Genomic DNA, 16,667 nt, shown 5'->3' with positions numbered 1-16,667 from the left:
GGCTGGTATTTCAGATGCAATTAATCAATTTCAAAACACTGTGCTATCAGTTCCTAATCTTGTACCTGATACATATTTTGACGCTTTTACCAGACCTTACATTAACAACAAACTTGAAGAAAAAACTTGTGGATTTGGTCCAAGCCTATCAGCAGTATTTGATGATGATAAGAATTTTCACACAATTATCCTTCAAATAAAGGTACATTTACTTTTACTATAACTAATTTATTATAGTCTCAATATTTAAGAAATTGAGTAATATAGTTCCTTTCTTATCTTTAAACTGAATGCTACTTAACTTCTAAATAGTAAAGTATTTCTTTTTAAAGCCCTGGTATATCAGAGCACTGACTATAGGAAAGGATTTAGAAGTACAAATTATCTGAGGTGGCTTCACTCCCAGGGGAGAAAATAAGGTTAAGAAGGAAGAAGAGGCGTTATTTAAACATTGGGTGGCATAGGGGAAATGAAGCAACTGGTGAAAATTTAAGGTCCTACAAAACAAAAGAGAACCAAAAAAATCAAAGTATACCCAATTTTTCCCCACCACCAAAAAATTTAAAAATCTGTACATTGCTACACTGACAGAATAGAATACCCTTGAATTATAAATCCTATAAATCACTTCAAATCCACAACCTGAAGAAATGAAGATATATTAAATTCATGTAAAACTACTACAAGAAGAAAACAGAAAGAGAAGATTAAAAGATCTCATGAATGCTCCTTCCTTTCCTTCCCAAAAAACCATGAAACAAAAGCTATGCTACCAACTAAAGTAGACATCCTCAAACAAGCATTTGAATTATGTGTACAATCACATTGAATAAAAAATTCAAAATCAGAAATGGGAAATAAAAAGACAAAATCATCTCAGAAATGAAGCCTAAATTACGTGGTGACCAAGGGAAGATAAACTCAAATGAAAATTTAATAATTAGAAGAATGATAAGAAAAATGAGAATGGAGGAAAGCCAGAAAAACAAGAGAATGAAAATAAGCTAGAGATACAAGTAAAAGAGTCAGAGAAAATAATTGGAATAGAACAGGCAAAGAAGAAATAATATACATTTAATTGGAGTCTCCAAAGAGGACAAGAAAACATAGGGTAGAGCAAACATTTATAACTGTAGTCCAAGAATAGAAAACCTGAATCTGTACTGAAAGGGCCTGTAGAGTACCTTGGAAAATTGACCCAGAGCAATCAGTTCTGTCATATATCCTCTTAAAACTATTAGTTTTAAAGCTCAACACACAAAGGTCAAAGAACTTACAAAGTAAGAGAATTAGACCAGCATCAGACTTCTCAGAAACAGTGTATAAAGCAAGACAATAATAAAACAGCATTTCTTAATGAAACTCAAGGGAAGAAAGTGTGAATCAATAATTTTTATCTATTCAAGATAGTTTTTCAAGTATCAAGGCCATAGAAGGGTCTCCCTGGGACAATTTGGCCATTAAAATAAATACTGATTACAAAAGTATCATAAACCCTTGTGGGGCACCTGGGTGTCTCAGTAAGTTAAGTGTCTGACTCACAATTTTGGCTCAGGTCATGATCCCACAGTTCGTAGGTCTGAGCCCTGTGTTGGGATCTGTGCAGACAGTGCAGAGTTTGCTATGGATTCTCTCTCCCTCTGTCTTTGCTCTCTCTCTCTCCCAAAATTAATAAGTATACTTAAAAAAAAATAAAAGTATCATAAATCCTTTAATAAAATGGAGACACATTAGTCCATATTGTGAATGAAGAAATGAATTGAATGAGAGGGGAAAGCTTTTCCTTAGAGCAGAATGTCAACTAATAAATGTAGAAAGAAAACATAAAGAAAAATCATGCTGGCTATCATAGAAACAGTAAGGAATCTCCAATTCATACTAAAATGAGTATGTAAAAGTTCAGTGAGAAACAGTATTTTGTCTCAAAACAGTATTTTGTCTGTATATAAGGTATTTATTGATTTCAGGGAGAAAATAGTAAGTTTGCAGTGATGAAGCCTGACAGACGCCACCTTAACTAACATGTTAACATCTCGGGGACAAATTGATGTTATGTGCCTTCTTCTGTGATGCACTGAGAACATATATCATTTCTGTGGTATTATTACCAAGAATGTATAACTGAAATTATGCATTATAAGATAACACACACACACACACACACACACACATGAGATACTCTTCAAAATGTAAAGGTCATTTAAAAAATGTAAAACCCGGGGCGCCTGGGTGGCGCAGTCGGTTAAGCGTCCGACTTCAGCCAGGTCACGATCTCGCGGTCCGTGAGTTCGAGCCCCGCGTCAGGCTCTGGGCTGATGGCTCGGAGCCTGGAGCCTGTTTCCGATTCTGTGTCTCCCTCTCTCTCTGCCCCTCCCCCGTTCATGCTCTGTCTCTGTCTGTCCCATAAATAAATAAAAACATTGAAAAAAAAATTAAAAAAAAAAAAATGTAAAACCCTTAAAAGACAAGGGTTGAGGGGTGCCTGGGTGGCTCAGTCGGTTAAGCGGCCGACGTCGGCTCAGGTCATGATCTCGCAGTCCATGAGTTCAAGCCCCGCGTCGGGCTCTCTGCTGACAGCTCAGAGCCTGGAGCCTGTTTCGGATTCTGTGTCTCCCTCTCTCTGACCCTCCCCCATTCATGCTCTGTCTCTCTCTGTCTCAAAAATAAATAAACGTTAAAAAAATTTTTTTTAAAAAGACAAGGGTTGAGGAGTTGTTTCAGATTTAAAAAATTATAAGTATGCTTCATTTTAATCATAAAGAACAGTTTTCAAAAGTCAGATTTTAAGATGTGTTTTTTCTTTTACTTCATAAGAGAATCCATTAACTGCTCTTTGACATCAAGGATGGTATCTTCCCTCACTTATGTATCCCTAGGTCAAAGCATATTGTTGGACACAGAGAAGGCATTCGTGTTAATTTTAGTTATATTGAGTTGAATTCTGCTCAGGAAAAAAAATAATTTTGTTTATTTATAACATTTAGGAAACCATACAAGCAGCATTTGAATCTGCCCGATTATATGCAGCTACGTTTGAAAAGTTCCATATATTCTTCAAGGAAAATGAAAGTCTTGATTTACAAGCTCTTAAACTTCAAGAACCTGGTAAGTTTTCCATTTGTCCTTACTAATTATTTTTGAGAGGGATATCGAGGTTTATAGTAGTCTAGTTTCTGTTTATTGGTGTATAGTGACAGAAATGATGACCAAAAAAAGTTGGCCTGATAAAAGACAAGTTTACTCATTTCTGGCTTATTTTCTGTAGAATTACTTTTTACCACATCCTCATAGTTGGTATGATTTGATAAATTTACTAAGATTATCTTAAATTTACTAAGATAGATTTAATTTATCCTGGAGAATGTGGCATGTGCACTTTAGAAGAATGTATATTCTGCTGTTGGATGGAATGTTCTATGTATGTCCATTAAGTCCATTTGTTCTAAAATGTGATTCAATTCCATTTCTTTGTTGGTTTTCTGTCTCCATGACCTATTCATTGATGATAGTAGGGTATTAAAGTCCTCTACTATTATTGTATTCTTGTTGATTTCTCTCTTAAGAGCTGATAGTGTTTGCTTAATACATTTCAGTGCTTGGATGTTGGGAGCATATATGTTTATGATTGTTATATCTTCTTGATCTATTGGCCCCTTTATCGTTACATAATGGTCTTTGTCTCTTACGATTTTTGGATTCAAGTCTATTTTGTCTGATATCAGTATGGCTACATCCACTTTCTTTTGGTTACTGCTTGCTTAGAGTATCATCTTACACCTCTTCACTTTGAGTCTATGTTTTTCGCAGCTGAGATGAGTATCCTGAAAGCAGCATATAGTAGGGTCTTATTTTTCAATCCAACCACCCACTCTGTGCCTTTTTATTGGTGAGTTCAATCCATTTACATTTAGGGTGATCATTGATATATGAGGACTTACTACTGCCATTTTATTTTTGTTTTTTCGTTGTTTTGTATCTCTTTCTCTCTCTTTTTTTCTTTGTATTTTCTGTTTACCTTTTTAGTTTGGTTGTTTTCTATGATGAATTGGTCTGTTTCTCCCGTGTGTGTGTGTGTGTGTGTGTGTGTGTGTGTGTGTGTGTGTGTGTGACTTTCTTTGCTTTAGATTTTTGTTTTGTGGCTACTGTGAGATATTGTATAAAATGTCTCATAGATAAAATAGTCCTTTTTCTGTTAGTAGTAATTTATCTTCATTTGCCTACACAGGTTCTTTTATTTTCCTCCTCCCCTTCTATATTTATGTTGCAACAATTATCTCTTTATGTTCTGTGAGTTTCTTGCCAAATTATAGTAGCTATAGTTATTTTTAATGCTTTTTTCCTCTAACCTTTATACTATAATTGTTTAACACCCTATTCTAAAATAGAGTTACAGTTTTCTGATTCTATTTATCACCTTACTCAAAGTTTTGTGTATTTTTTCATTTCAGGTAGACAAAAGCTCCTTTCAACATTTCTTGTAAGGGAGGTCTAGTAGTGATGAATTCCATTCACTTTTATTTGTCTTAGATCTTTATTTCTTCTTTATATCTGAAGGGTAACTTTGCTAGATAGAGTATTCTTGGCTGGCAATTTTTGTCTTTCAAATACTTGAATACATAATTCTATTCTCTCCCAGCCTGTAGAGTTTCTGCTGAGAAATCTGCTCATAGTCTAATGAATCTAGTAGTTCCTTTGTAGGTTACTTTCTTTTTTTCCCTGGCTGCCTTTAAGATTCTTTATCATTGACTTTTGAAAGTTTTGTAATAATATGTCTTGGAGATAGTCTTTTTGTATTGAGATAGTAAGGTGATCTATTAGCTTCATGGATTTGTATGTCTAGTTCTTACTCCAGGTTTGGGAAGTTCGCAGCCATTATTTCTTTAAATAACCTCTCTACCTCCTCTTTTCTTCTGGTGTACCCATTATTCTGGTGTTGACTCTCCAAATAGAGTCTAACAACACTCATAGGGTTTCTTCATTTTTTAAATGTCTTAGGATTTTAGGAGTTATCTCTCCTTTTCCACCTGAATCAGTTCTAGTCTACTCTGTTTCTAATGCTTGGATCATTATTCTGAACGATAATTACATGATACCATGAAAAAAGACTCTGTGTTCAAATAAGTTTGGAAAATACTAGACCAAGCAACATCATACAGGTTTCTTTACCAGAGGACTTCTCAGATTACTTGATATCTCATTTTGTCAGTTCTCAAAAATACACATATCTAAACCTTCTGAAATGAGTAGGATAGATAATTGTTGACCCTTTTCGTGTTATAAGGAAGCTAAAGCTCAGAAAGATTAAATATGGGTTAAAGACTTGAGTTTAGGTTTTCTAACACTGCATGTTCTTTATGCTATGTCAAACTTCCCCTTATATTCAGGAGAGGAGTTGACATGAGTAAAGACAAGAATCAACACCCTTTACTTTTTGGAAAAGGGTTATATAGAGAGACAGGGAATAGTAAGGAAATCATTCTGACTCAGGTGGAAGAAGCACTTGGATATAAAGTTAGCTAATTTTTTACCGGCTCAGAGCATACAGGATTTTTAAAGACAAGCAAAGTAGTTTAGTATTGCATATGTATTAGAAGGAGCTGTTTTTGACCAACAGTATGATACAATTGTATTCAAAGGTAATCAGGCCTCCAGTGGTTCTAGATAGATTGGAGAAGGGAGAAAATGAAAATGGGAAGATTATCAAACTGCAGCTGTGGCGTATGGTAGATTCACATCAACAAACGCCTCAACCATGATGTACGAACAGGGTTGGCAGACAGGTGTTGGGAAGAGGAATGGAGATAACTTCAGCTATGCTCAATCTCTTGTATTTTAAACTTTTGTTGTAAATGTCCTCAAAATGGTTTACATGGAGGTGCCATGTGGAAGAACCCTTCCAGTAAGCCCAACTTCAAACCAACCTGACTCAAAAATCCAGTCCATTCCAGACTAGACCCTCTAATGCAGTTACAAATTATTTTTATCTTCCATCTCTTAATAGGAGCCATAAAACATATTTACATTATTGACTATTAGTTTTTTTAGTATAAGATAAGATATAAAGCATTATGAATTAACATTTTGAAGTTATACATGGAATTCTGCATTAGGAAAATAGCATTATAAATATGTATGTAAATTTATTAATGCAATGATTTTTACCATATTCATAATAACCCTTTAAAATTTGATATGATATATTTTATGCCTTATATTATAATTTCATGTAGATGTTAAGTTTTTTGGAGAACAACTGGAAAAATACCACAGACAGCACAAGGACGCAATAGCTCTAAGACCCACCAGAAATGTAGGATTGCTGCTCATTGATACAAAGCTGCTAAAAGAAAAACTAATTCCATCACCTTTGCGATGCTTGGAGGTAATTATGAACTAGGAAACATTTTAATTGTAGTCTGTATAATTATTTTATAATTTTTCCACCACAAATAGCCTATCTTTATTTTGTAGTATTGCAAATGTTTAAAATTAACATAACCTACTGAGCATCCTTAATATCTAAGAAAAGTCTCATATTCTCTCTGTCCCAAGCATAGTAGGCTTTCAGATGAGGGAAGGAAGGGCACTTACAGGTCTCAGAGTAGCCTCTTATTCCCCATTCTGTTTTTCTTTGTTGGAGCATTTCAACACTTCCTGCAGAAGAGATTTTACTATAACAGCTCAGTGTCCCCATGGGAATGCTGGTTGAGGTCAAGTTTAGGACATCATTTCCTGCTCTGAAACTATCCCTAAAGATCTGATTATATTTTGGTGAATTGTAGAGGTGAGGAAATTTGTATTGATCCTGAAATAATTTTGATGTCTTCCTTTGGAGCCAGGGTATACCTATAATATTCTCAAATACCTCCAGTGAGACAATGGTATAGAGCAGGGATTGGCAAACCATACCCCACAGAGTAAATCCAGTCCACCATCTGTTTTGTACATACAACCATGACAGTTTGCTTTTGTATTACCTATGGTTGCTTTCTCACTACAAGGGCAGAGTTGAGTAATTGTAACAGAGATGGTATGTCCTACAAATCTAAAATATTTACTATCTGATCCTTACAGAAAGCCTCTGCTGACCCCTAGTGTAAATGACAGAAGACAGAGCCAATATCTGCTAATTTAATTAGGATTTATTTAAAATATTTATTAAAGTGGCAATATTTAAATAGTTATGATTTACATTTTCTTTTTCCTAGGTGCTAAATTATATGCTTCCTCGTCAAAGCAAGAAAAAAGTGGATGCCATTATCTCTGAGGCACAAGATGCAGAGTATAAACTTGAATTTGTTCCAACTACCACCATAGAATATGTTAACAGCTTAGTGTTTCTTGATGAAATTCAGGAAAGGGTAGGTTGATTTTTATATGACTCAACATTCCAGACCTTGTGGTAGGTAAGGAAAACAAATAAAAATTGAGGGACTGAAGGTCAACAAACAGCTATCAAAATATTAGAACACTTTCAGACAATATAATTGAATACCCTACATCACAGCAATAATGGCAGCTAACACTGATCAAACTCTCACCACTAGTCAAGAATTGCACTAATTTTTAAAATATATATTACATTTTTAATCCTCACAAAAACTTAAGAAGTGTAGATAATTTTTATTCTCATTCCATAGATGAGGAAACAGACACTAAAAATGGTTATATTGTCCAAGATCACAAAGCTTGTTACATGGTAGAGCTGGGTCTACCCAGCTCTGGGTCTCTGACTGCAAAGTCAGTGCTCTCAATCATGGTTTATTGCAATTCTTCTTTGTGATCAATGATCGTGGAATTGTAATCTATATATTGGTCATAATGGAAGTCTTGACCCTTAACCCATATCTTCATGATAGTCAAGAACCTCACCATTAAGAATAAAACCCAATTCAAAGTAGCTTACATAGGGAGGTGGAGGTTGGGAGAGAAGAGTAGATATGGGACTCAAGTGGTGCCGGTGATAGGGTCATCTCTCTCTCTCTCTCTCTCTCTCTCTCTCTCTCTCACACACACACACACACACACACACACACACACACTTACTCTTTTGTTGATCAGCCCACTGGCTCTTTCTCTCTCTTTCTCTCTCTCTCTCACACACACACTTAGACCTTTGTCTCCCTTATTTCTTTCTCTCTAGAAATTTGGTTTCCTCCTCACAGGATCTTCCCTGTGACAGGCAACCTAGCATTTAATTTCAGTTGTCATTTTTCATAAGCTTTCATTCATATCAATTGACATTTGAAATAGAGGTAAATTATTTTCTTAAATATCTGGAAATTGAAGATATGTTACAAATAAAAAATGTGCACTGAGTAAGATAAGTCATTAACCACTAGATAGTCTGTTACATATTCTTAACAGTAAAGGCTGTTTCATGGTCCCATAAAAGTAACCATTTTTGACATTTTTGAATTTATTTTTACATTGAAGTATAGTTGACGCACAATGTTATATTAGTTTCAGGTGTATAACCCAGTGATTCACTAATTTAAATGTAACAATTTTGTTTCTCATTTAAAGAAGCTCATCTTCACAAAAGGGCAGGTATTGTGGCTTTTCCTCAGATGTACATATATATTATCTCAGGAGTCTAGAGATGCCAATTTGTAGTCAATTTGTAGTCATTAAGGTGCTTTGGACAAATAACTAAACCTCAATGAGCTAGCTTAGGCCCAGGGGGCCCTATTTAAGGATTCAGTAGTATGGAACCCTACCCCTTCATCAAAAAGGTAAGTAGGCTTAGGAATTTACCAGAACCAGTAATGAGAAGACTGTAGGAAATCCAGGTAGTTCTTTCTCTCCAGCCTTTCTTTCTGCATCTCTCTAAAGATCTGATCTGCTTCTCTTTCTCTACAGACTTGCTGCTTCTGCTTCTTCATCCCACAGCAGCAAACATGGCTGACAGCAGCTCCCGTTACATACTGCAAGTCTAGCCAGCCACCAAGAGAGAGAGAGAATCTCTCTCTCCCCCCCCCATATTAATTTTCAATGTCTATTAAATGCATTCGGCCTCCCACCTCCATCCTGTTATATAAACTATGACGGGAAGTTAGGATCACATTGCAGAGGGTAAATTTGTCTCACTCTGTTGTTCCTGAACAGGAGACTTGATGCGCCATGCAGAAAACCCAGACTGTGTCCATCCCCACCAAGTTGTGTGTGCATTTCTGGGTGTTGTGTTGGGGAGGCAGTTTCCCTTAAGGAGACGTTCTCCATACATGAACAGTTTTTTTTGGAACTCAGAAAATGTAGTGAACACCCACTTACAGAGGACAGGGGTTACAACAATGAGTAAACCTGCCTTCAAGGAGCTCAGAATCTATAATGAAAGCAGACAGTTATTATATAATATGTATAGGTACAGGATACTGTTGTAGGACTGGGAGGAGTTGTGGTCATTCTTGGCTATGAATCACAGAAGGCTTTGTGGAAGATGGCATATTCAAGCTATGTCCTAGAATACATCTACTCAGGATTCCAAGGAGAGGGAAACTGTGCAAAGACCCGAGGCAGCATGACAAGAGCAGGATGTGGCAATTGGTACACGATGGAGAAAGGGTGCTTGGTAGAGAAAGCTGATAAATTGTAGCTAAAGCTATATTTTTCAAGGATAGGAGAGAAGGAATGGATTCTAGTAAATTTACTTAGTAGAATTGAAAGGACTAAGCGGGCAACTGAACGTGGGGATAGCAAGAGAAGTCTATGACTACTCTTGGATATCTTTCTGCAGGGAACAGGGATCATTAACCAGTATGAGTGGGGTAGGCCACATAATCACTGTCTGACCAGGCCAATTTTGAGAGTGAATGAGGCACTATTAATCATTCTGCCAGGATATTAAATGTAAACCAAGACGCTCTCAGAAACATGGACATATGTTTATGCCAAGTATAGGAAACATAGGAAGATGAACAGATCTTGGTGTACAGAAACTTAGTTCTATTTATTACTTGTTTAAGATGTTATTAAGATGTTCAACTTTGGGTTGTAAGTAACAAAAACTCACATAATTAGCTTGGAAAGATGAGAACATTTATTCTAAGTTTGCAGGGTTATCTTCTGGAATCCAAAGGCATGCATAGAGCCTAGCCTTAAAAGAGGATAGGAACTTAGAACTAGAGAAGCATAAATAAACCAGAAAGGCCTTTCTCTTTCCGTCTCTCATTTCTAGCTCCTCTCTAGAATGCTGGTTCTGGAGGGGTGGGCCCAGATCAGCAGCATTAGTATCAGCAGGAAACTCAGAAATGTATATTCTCAGGCTCCACCCTAGATCTTCTGAATCAGAAGCTCAGGGGAAGGGCTCAACAATCTGTTGAGCAAGGTGATTGTGAATCTCAAGCTAATGGTTGGGAACCATTTCTCTAAAAGCCTCTCTGCAGTTCTCTTCTCATGTCAACGACATGCTTTGTTTCTACATGGAAACAAATGGCCTCTGCCAACACCTACTGTCTAATTCTTCCCATGTTCAGAGAGAGGGCAGACTCAGCCCAGTTCATGAAGTCCCAGTTTTGTGCTGCTTGGCTCAGCTTGTGGCCAGGAGGTTGGATCATGTTGTCCAAACATGGCTGCTCCCTGTATAACCATGTGGCAGAGTGGAAAAGAGAAGGCTTCCCCCAAAACCGGAGAGTCCCTTCCCACAAAATTAGGAAAGGCACTGTCCACTGAAGGTGGGACATCAAAGCGAAGATGTTTAATAGTCAGTTGAAGGTAGTAAAAGTATTTATTAAAGGATAGTGGGGAACACGCGGTCAGAACCATGACCTGTGCACGCCTCAGGAGCTGTTCTGGACAATCCCTGCTCAGCACACATGTCTGGAAGCTCAAATGTTACAACTAAGCACCCTGATGGTACATGCTGTCTCTGAAAAGTAAATATTGGCACTGTTTAATGCTTGGCAAGAAAAAAGAGAGAGAGAGAGAGAGAGAGAGAGAGAAAATAAACATTTATAAGAGTAATACTAACTGTGCTCAGCTCTGAACAACCTACCTCCTGGGCCTGATTACCTGTATTGTAGCAATCACTGTATTTATCACTCAGCAGGGTTCAGCCAGTTTTATCGTAATGTTAAGCATATGCCTCAGGTGCTGGCTATGAATGTGTGATGTTCATAGTGCACAGTGGCTATCTCCTATTAGATAAGGCTGAAAGGGAATATAGGACTCTGATATATTTAATAAGCAACTAGTGTTTCTGTTTATTTAGATCGAAAGCCTTGAAGATGAAGGGAATGTAGTGATTCAAATGTACAAGCTCATTGAACAGTATCAGGTTCCCACACCTCCTGAAGACTTTGCTGTTTTCGCTACTATGAAGCCATCCATTGTTGCAGTTCGGAATGCCATTGATAAATCTGTGGGTGACAGAGAAACAAGCATTAAGCAGTTTTCTCTGCATTTGGGTAGAGATCTTGAAGACCTAACCAATGAAGTGAATGAAGTAAAGCTACACGCACAGGTAAACTAAAGCAGGATTAAAAAAAAAAAAAATCTGTGAGGGGTGCCTGGGTGGCTCAGTCGGTTGAGCGTCTGACTTTGGCTCAGGTCATGATCTTGCAGTCCGTGAATTTGAGCCCCACATCGGGCTCTGTGCTGACAGCTCAGAACCTGGAGCCTGCTTCGGATTCTGTCTTCCTCTCTGTCCTTACTCCACTCACATACACTATCTTTCTCTCAAAAAATAAATAAGCATTAAAATTTTTTTTTAAATAAGTAAAAATAAAAAAATAATCTGTGTAAAATTTGACTATTATATTTTAATTAAACTATTTAAGGATCATATTTCATTTTAATCCAATTTAACTTTTCTTTTTTTGTGGTTTCATTCTAACCAAGTAACAATGTCTTTGAGCTGCTATTTAAAATTGAATGTGTTTCTGAACCTCTAAGTGTTGAATTAATTCCAGAACATTGCAAGTAAAGTGTATATATTTTCTTTTTCCTGACTTGTATTTATTATTTTGAAATGAGTGCTTTTATAACTTTTTAACATATTTTGTAGCTATTGTCACAATTTTAAAGTTTGCTTTGCTACGTATTAGAAAATTCCCATTTAGGAAGAAGCATAGTATATTGATAAATTATAATGAAGAATATTTGGTTAACTTGCAACAATTTTACTACCCAAAAGATACAAGGGGAATTTTTAAGAGATTTCTGGGTGATTCCTACCAGAAGCACGCATGAAAATATAATTTTGTAATGATCTACTATTTTGTTATTTTTTTTTTTTTTTTTTTTAATTTTTTTTTTTTTTTTCAACTTTTATTTATTTTTGGGACAGAGAGAGACAGAGCATGAACGGGGGAGGGGCAGAGAGAGAGGGAGACACAGAATCGGAAACAGGCTCCAGGCTCTGAGCCATCTGCCCAGAGCCCGATGCGGGGCTCGAACTCACGGACCGCGAGATCGTGACCTGGCTGAAGTCGGACGCTTAACCGACTACGCCACCCAGGCGCCCCTACTATTTTGTTATTAACATTGACTAAATCTTATCACAGAAGTATAAACCATATAAAGTTATAGTCAAATAAGAAAAACTGGGAAAATCTCAATGTCCATCAACAGAGGAGGAAGAAAATGTGTTAGGGTACATTTGCTCAAAGAAATACAATGAAGACATTAAAGATTATGATATACACTTATACATATTGACATGGAAACATAAAAGTAGCTAACATTTATTGTGCGCTTACTATGTGTCAGGTATTATTCTAAGGACTTGCTATCATTTTTATTTTTATATGGAAACAGTCTTGTATTTTTCACCAGAAAAAAAAAAAAACTGCAATGACTTTACAACTTCATGAATTATCAGAAAATGGAACACACCCAAGTATCCATTACTCATGTCAAGAAACATAATGTTACTGCTACCTTTAGGATGCCCTCTAACCACTAGCCCTTTCTTTCTTTCCAAAGGCAGCCACTACCCTCAACTCTAATGCTATAAATTAAGTTTGCCTGTTTATGAACTTCAGTTAAATAGAATCATACAGTATGCCCTTTATTTGATTTTGTTACAGTCCTAAGATTCATCTGTGATGCTGTGACTGGATGTAGTTTATCTACCTTTGTTGCTAAATAGTATTTCAGGGGCGCCTGGGTGGCTCAGTCGGTTAAGCGTCCAACTTCGGCTCAGGTCATGATCTCACGGTTTGTGGGTTCAAGCCCCGCGTCAGGCTCTGTGCTGACGGCTCGGAGCCTGGAGCCTGCTTCGGATTCTGTGCCTCCCTTTCTCTCTGCTCCTTCCCCACTCATGCTCTGTGTCTCTCTCAAAAATAAATAAACATTAAAAAAATTAAAAAAAATAAATAGTATTTCATTCTATGCCACAATTCAATTATTCCATAGTTGATGGAAATTGGGGTTGTTCACAGTTTTTGACAATAATGAATAATGCCTCTTGGAACATTCTTATATATGTTTCCATGTTTTACTCATTTAATGCTCAGAGCACTTATAAGGTTTTATCATTTACCTTTTATAGAGAAGAAAACAGGGACAGGTTAAGTAACTTACCCAGGGTCACACAAATAACAGAGGGAGGAACCAGGATTCAAGCTTAGACATTCTACTTCCAATGGTTGATAGTCTGCTGTTAACTATATAAATGCATGTGGATTGCTAGAGAGAGCAAGTGCCAGCAAGTGCTTCCTGTGTGATCATGCATGATGCACACACACACAAGTGACAGCAGAGGTTCTCTCAGCAAGTGCTTCTTTCATAGAGGGTTTGGAATGAATTCATTATCACTCTTGTGCAAAGAACTACAACTTTATTATTTTCATGAATGACACCATCTTGCTGTCAAGACCTCTACTCCTGCTGACGGAGGGAGTTGGAGAAAAAAACCTAAGTGTGACAGTTGATGATAACTCAGTTTTTTTCAGTTTGAAATGTCCATTTCATTCTAGCTTGGTCTCTTTTTGATAGATTTTAATTCAATTCACAATGCCTCTCAGACATTTCTTCACCCCTGCTATCAGCGTCTCCTACCTCTTGCTCCAGAAGCGGGAGTCTGAATTTCCTCCTGGTGGATGGAGGGAAGGGGCATCCAGTCCTCTTGCTGCCTTTTGGACCACAGGACTTCCAGTGCAGTTTGGCTGGGCTGGGTTGGGTCTGGTTGTCCCAGGCAGCTGTTAGCTAAGGGTCTTTCTTGGTTCTTTAGGTACCATGTTGACCACTGCTGCTGTAGTCCATCATTTCTACTATAGTCTACAGTCTCAAGTGATCTATCACCTTCTTATCCTGACCTCAGACTGCTTCTGGTCCACCAGTCCTTGTAGCAGTTCCCATCACTAGATTCAAGCACATGAGAACTTCATGATCCACTACATGCCATACCAAGTTAGGAGGCACCAGAGTGTCAACACAAGGCCCGTCTGCCTGGACACTTCCCTTAGCTGTTTCTAGAACATGTTGCCCTTTTGAGTGCAGTATCATACTGAATCAGAAATTAGCCTCCCAAACTATGGCTATAATAGTTCTCAGATTCTCCCAATTTCTCAGATTCTCCCAAACCTAGTTAGGTGCTTCTTCTTTGCATCTGAACCTTTTCATTCCCATTCACAGGACAGAGTTTCAACCCCAACAGGTCAGGCAGAAAACTTACATCTGACCACTTATTCTTTATCTTCTCTCTTCCTACCTCTCAGAAATCAAAGGCTTTCTATTTCTGTTATTATAAAAAGAAAATTTCCCTTAGATCATGTCCTCTTCCTTCTTTCTCCTATTGCGTGCATCTCTCCTTACCTGAAGTCTTGTTGAAGTGTAGGAAATGAAAGTAGAAGAGGGAAAATATATTAGGTCCTATTGAAAAACAATGGTGTCCCCATAACACTTCTTTATACATTTTTATACTTTTCACAATGTACATATATTGTTTTTAAATGCAAGAAAAACAGCCACTTTAACATTTTCTAAAAATCAGAGTGAAAAGAATTAGAAAAAATATTTTTGGAAGTGTTTATGAATTCACTTAATGGTCCATATGAAAAAGTAGGAATGACTAATCAAAAATTATCTTAATTTTACAGGATCCACAGATCTTAGATATTACTGCTGACCAAGACAAAATAAAGCTCATGTTGCACGATCTGCAGTTGGTTCTAGATGATCTTCAAAAACGTGCATTTCAATATAAATCCTATCAGAAGAATTTTAAGGTAAGAACAGCTCTACACATCTGTTTTTAAAACATATGCATAGAAATGGCATTCATGCACAAACACCCTCAGCAATGTAGTTCTAAACATTCAATGTTGGGATTTCTATGTGCTAGGCACTGTGCTGGAATGGTCTGAAATGCAAATATGAAGTGTTCTCTGAATTTGAAGTGTTTAAAGATCAGTACACATGAGAGATAAAATATCTTTCTTAATATAAAATAATGATGAATTATAGATAAACTCTCAGACCAGGGACTACAGTTTCTATGTTAAAATATGTATGTTCTGGGCACCAGGTGGCTCAGTCAGTTAGGTATCAGACTTCAGCTCAGGTCGTGATCTCATGGTGCATGGGTTCGAGCCCCACATCAGGCTCTGTGCTGACAGCTCAGAGCCTGGAGCCTGCTTCGGATTCTGTGTGTGTGTGTGTGTGTGTGTGTCTCTCTCTCTGCCCCTCCCCTGCTCATGTTCTGTCTCTATCTCAAGAATAAATAAACATTAAAAAATTTTTTTTAATAAAAATAAAAAAATAACATATGTAGAGGCACCTGGGTAGCTCGGTCATTTGAGCGTCTGACTTCAGCTCAGGTCATGATCTCACAGTCTGTGAGTTAGAGCCCCATGTTGGGCTCTGTGCTGTCAGTTCAGAGCCTGGAGCTTGCTTTGGATTCTGTGTCTCCCTCTCTCTCTGCCTCTCCCCCACTCACGCTCTGTCTCTATCAAAACATGAATGAACATTAAAAAAATTTTTTTTTAAATATATGTATGTAGATTTTTAATTGTGGTCAGTTAAAGCCCTTCTAGTCTTTCTTAAGTAATAATCGAGCTTCTTTTACATTCCTGGGTGTGTTATGATTCCATGAATATTGCCTGAATTGCCCTGGTTTGATGTGCCAGTTTAGTGAAACAAGAGACTTTGGCTAAGCCAAGGGATAGGATCCTAAAAAAAAGGGTACGTTTCAAAGGCTAAATGATATGCCTCAAAAAATGAAGAGAAATGACTAAAAGCTATAAGTGCCAAAGAGACCAAAAAGAAGGGAATGGAAAAGAAAAGATTCCTAGGGTCAAAACCAGGGAACCACCAGCAGTGAGAGAGGTGTTGTTAGTCTCCCCAATAGTCTTGGAGGAATGACTGGACCTCACATGGGAATGTACCTATTTTCCAGAGCCCCACATGGATGGCCAGCAAGTTTCTGAGGAGCTCTCCACTCCAGAGCCCAGGGCTTGGTGGGGGCAATCTGCAGAATAATGACTGTGGCACTAGACAATGTGACTGGTGCAGTACTTGAGATTTGTACATTGGAAAACTAGGATTCAAAATTGTTAAGTTAACTAATCTACAAGATAGGATAGTATGCAGTAGGAACTGAGGTACCAAGGAAACACTGCTTGATAAAAAGTTATAACTAACAGGTGGGCACTTCTTGGCTCAGAAGGGATAGCATTGCTTGAGACAGAGCCTGAAATAAAAGTGTGTCCCCCACTTTCCACACT

General features: G+C 37.4%; 1 protein-coding gene across 1 annotated transcript in view; it reads left to right on the top strand.

Moving 5' to 3' along the window:
- Positions 1–16,667, top strand: part of DNAH6 (dynein axonemal heavy chain 6) — a 222,804-nt gene that overhangs the window by 45,873 nt on the left and 160,264 nt on the right. Inside the window, exons 11-16 of the mRNA XM_086700734.1 lie at positions 2–202; positions 2,985–3,105; positions 6,231–6,382; positions 7,209–7,361; positions 11,210–11,461; positions 15,042–15,170. Of these exons, the coding sequence (XP_086556860.1) occupies positions 2–202; positions 2,985–3,105; positions 6,231–6,382; positions 7,209–7,361; positions 11,210–11,461; positions 15,042–15,170 (1,008 nt within the window). The remainder of the gene's footprint in view (position 1; positions 203–2,984; positions 3,106–6,230; positions 6,383–7,208; positions 7,362–11,209; positions 11,462–15,041; positions 15,171–16,667) is intronic.

The sequence above is a fragment of the Puma concolor genome, chromosome A3 (assembly GCF_028749965.1).
Source record: "Puma concolor isolate L17-30 chromosome A3, mPumCon1.1.hap2, whole genome shotgun sequence".
Classification (NCBI taxonomy): Eukaryota; Metazoa; Chordata; class Mammalia; order Carnivora; family Felidae; genus Puma; species Puma concolor.
The sequence above is the reverse complement of the archived record's forward strand: the minus strand, read 5'-3'. Positions and strand labels throughout refer to the sequence as shown.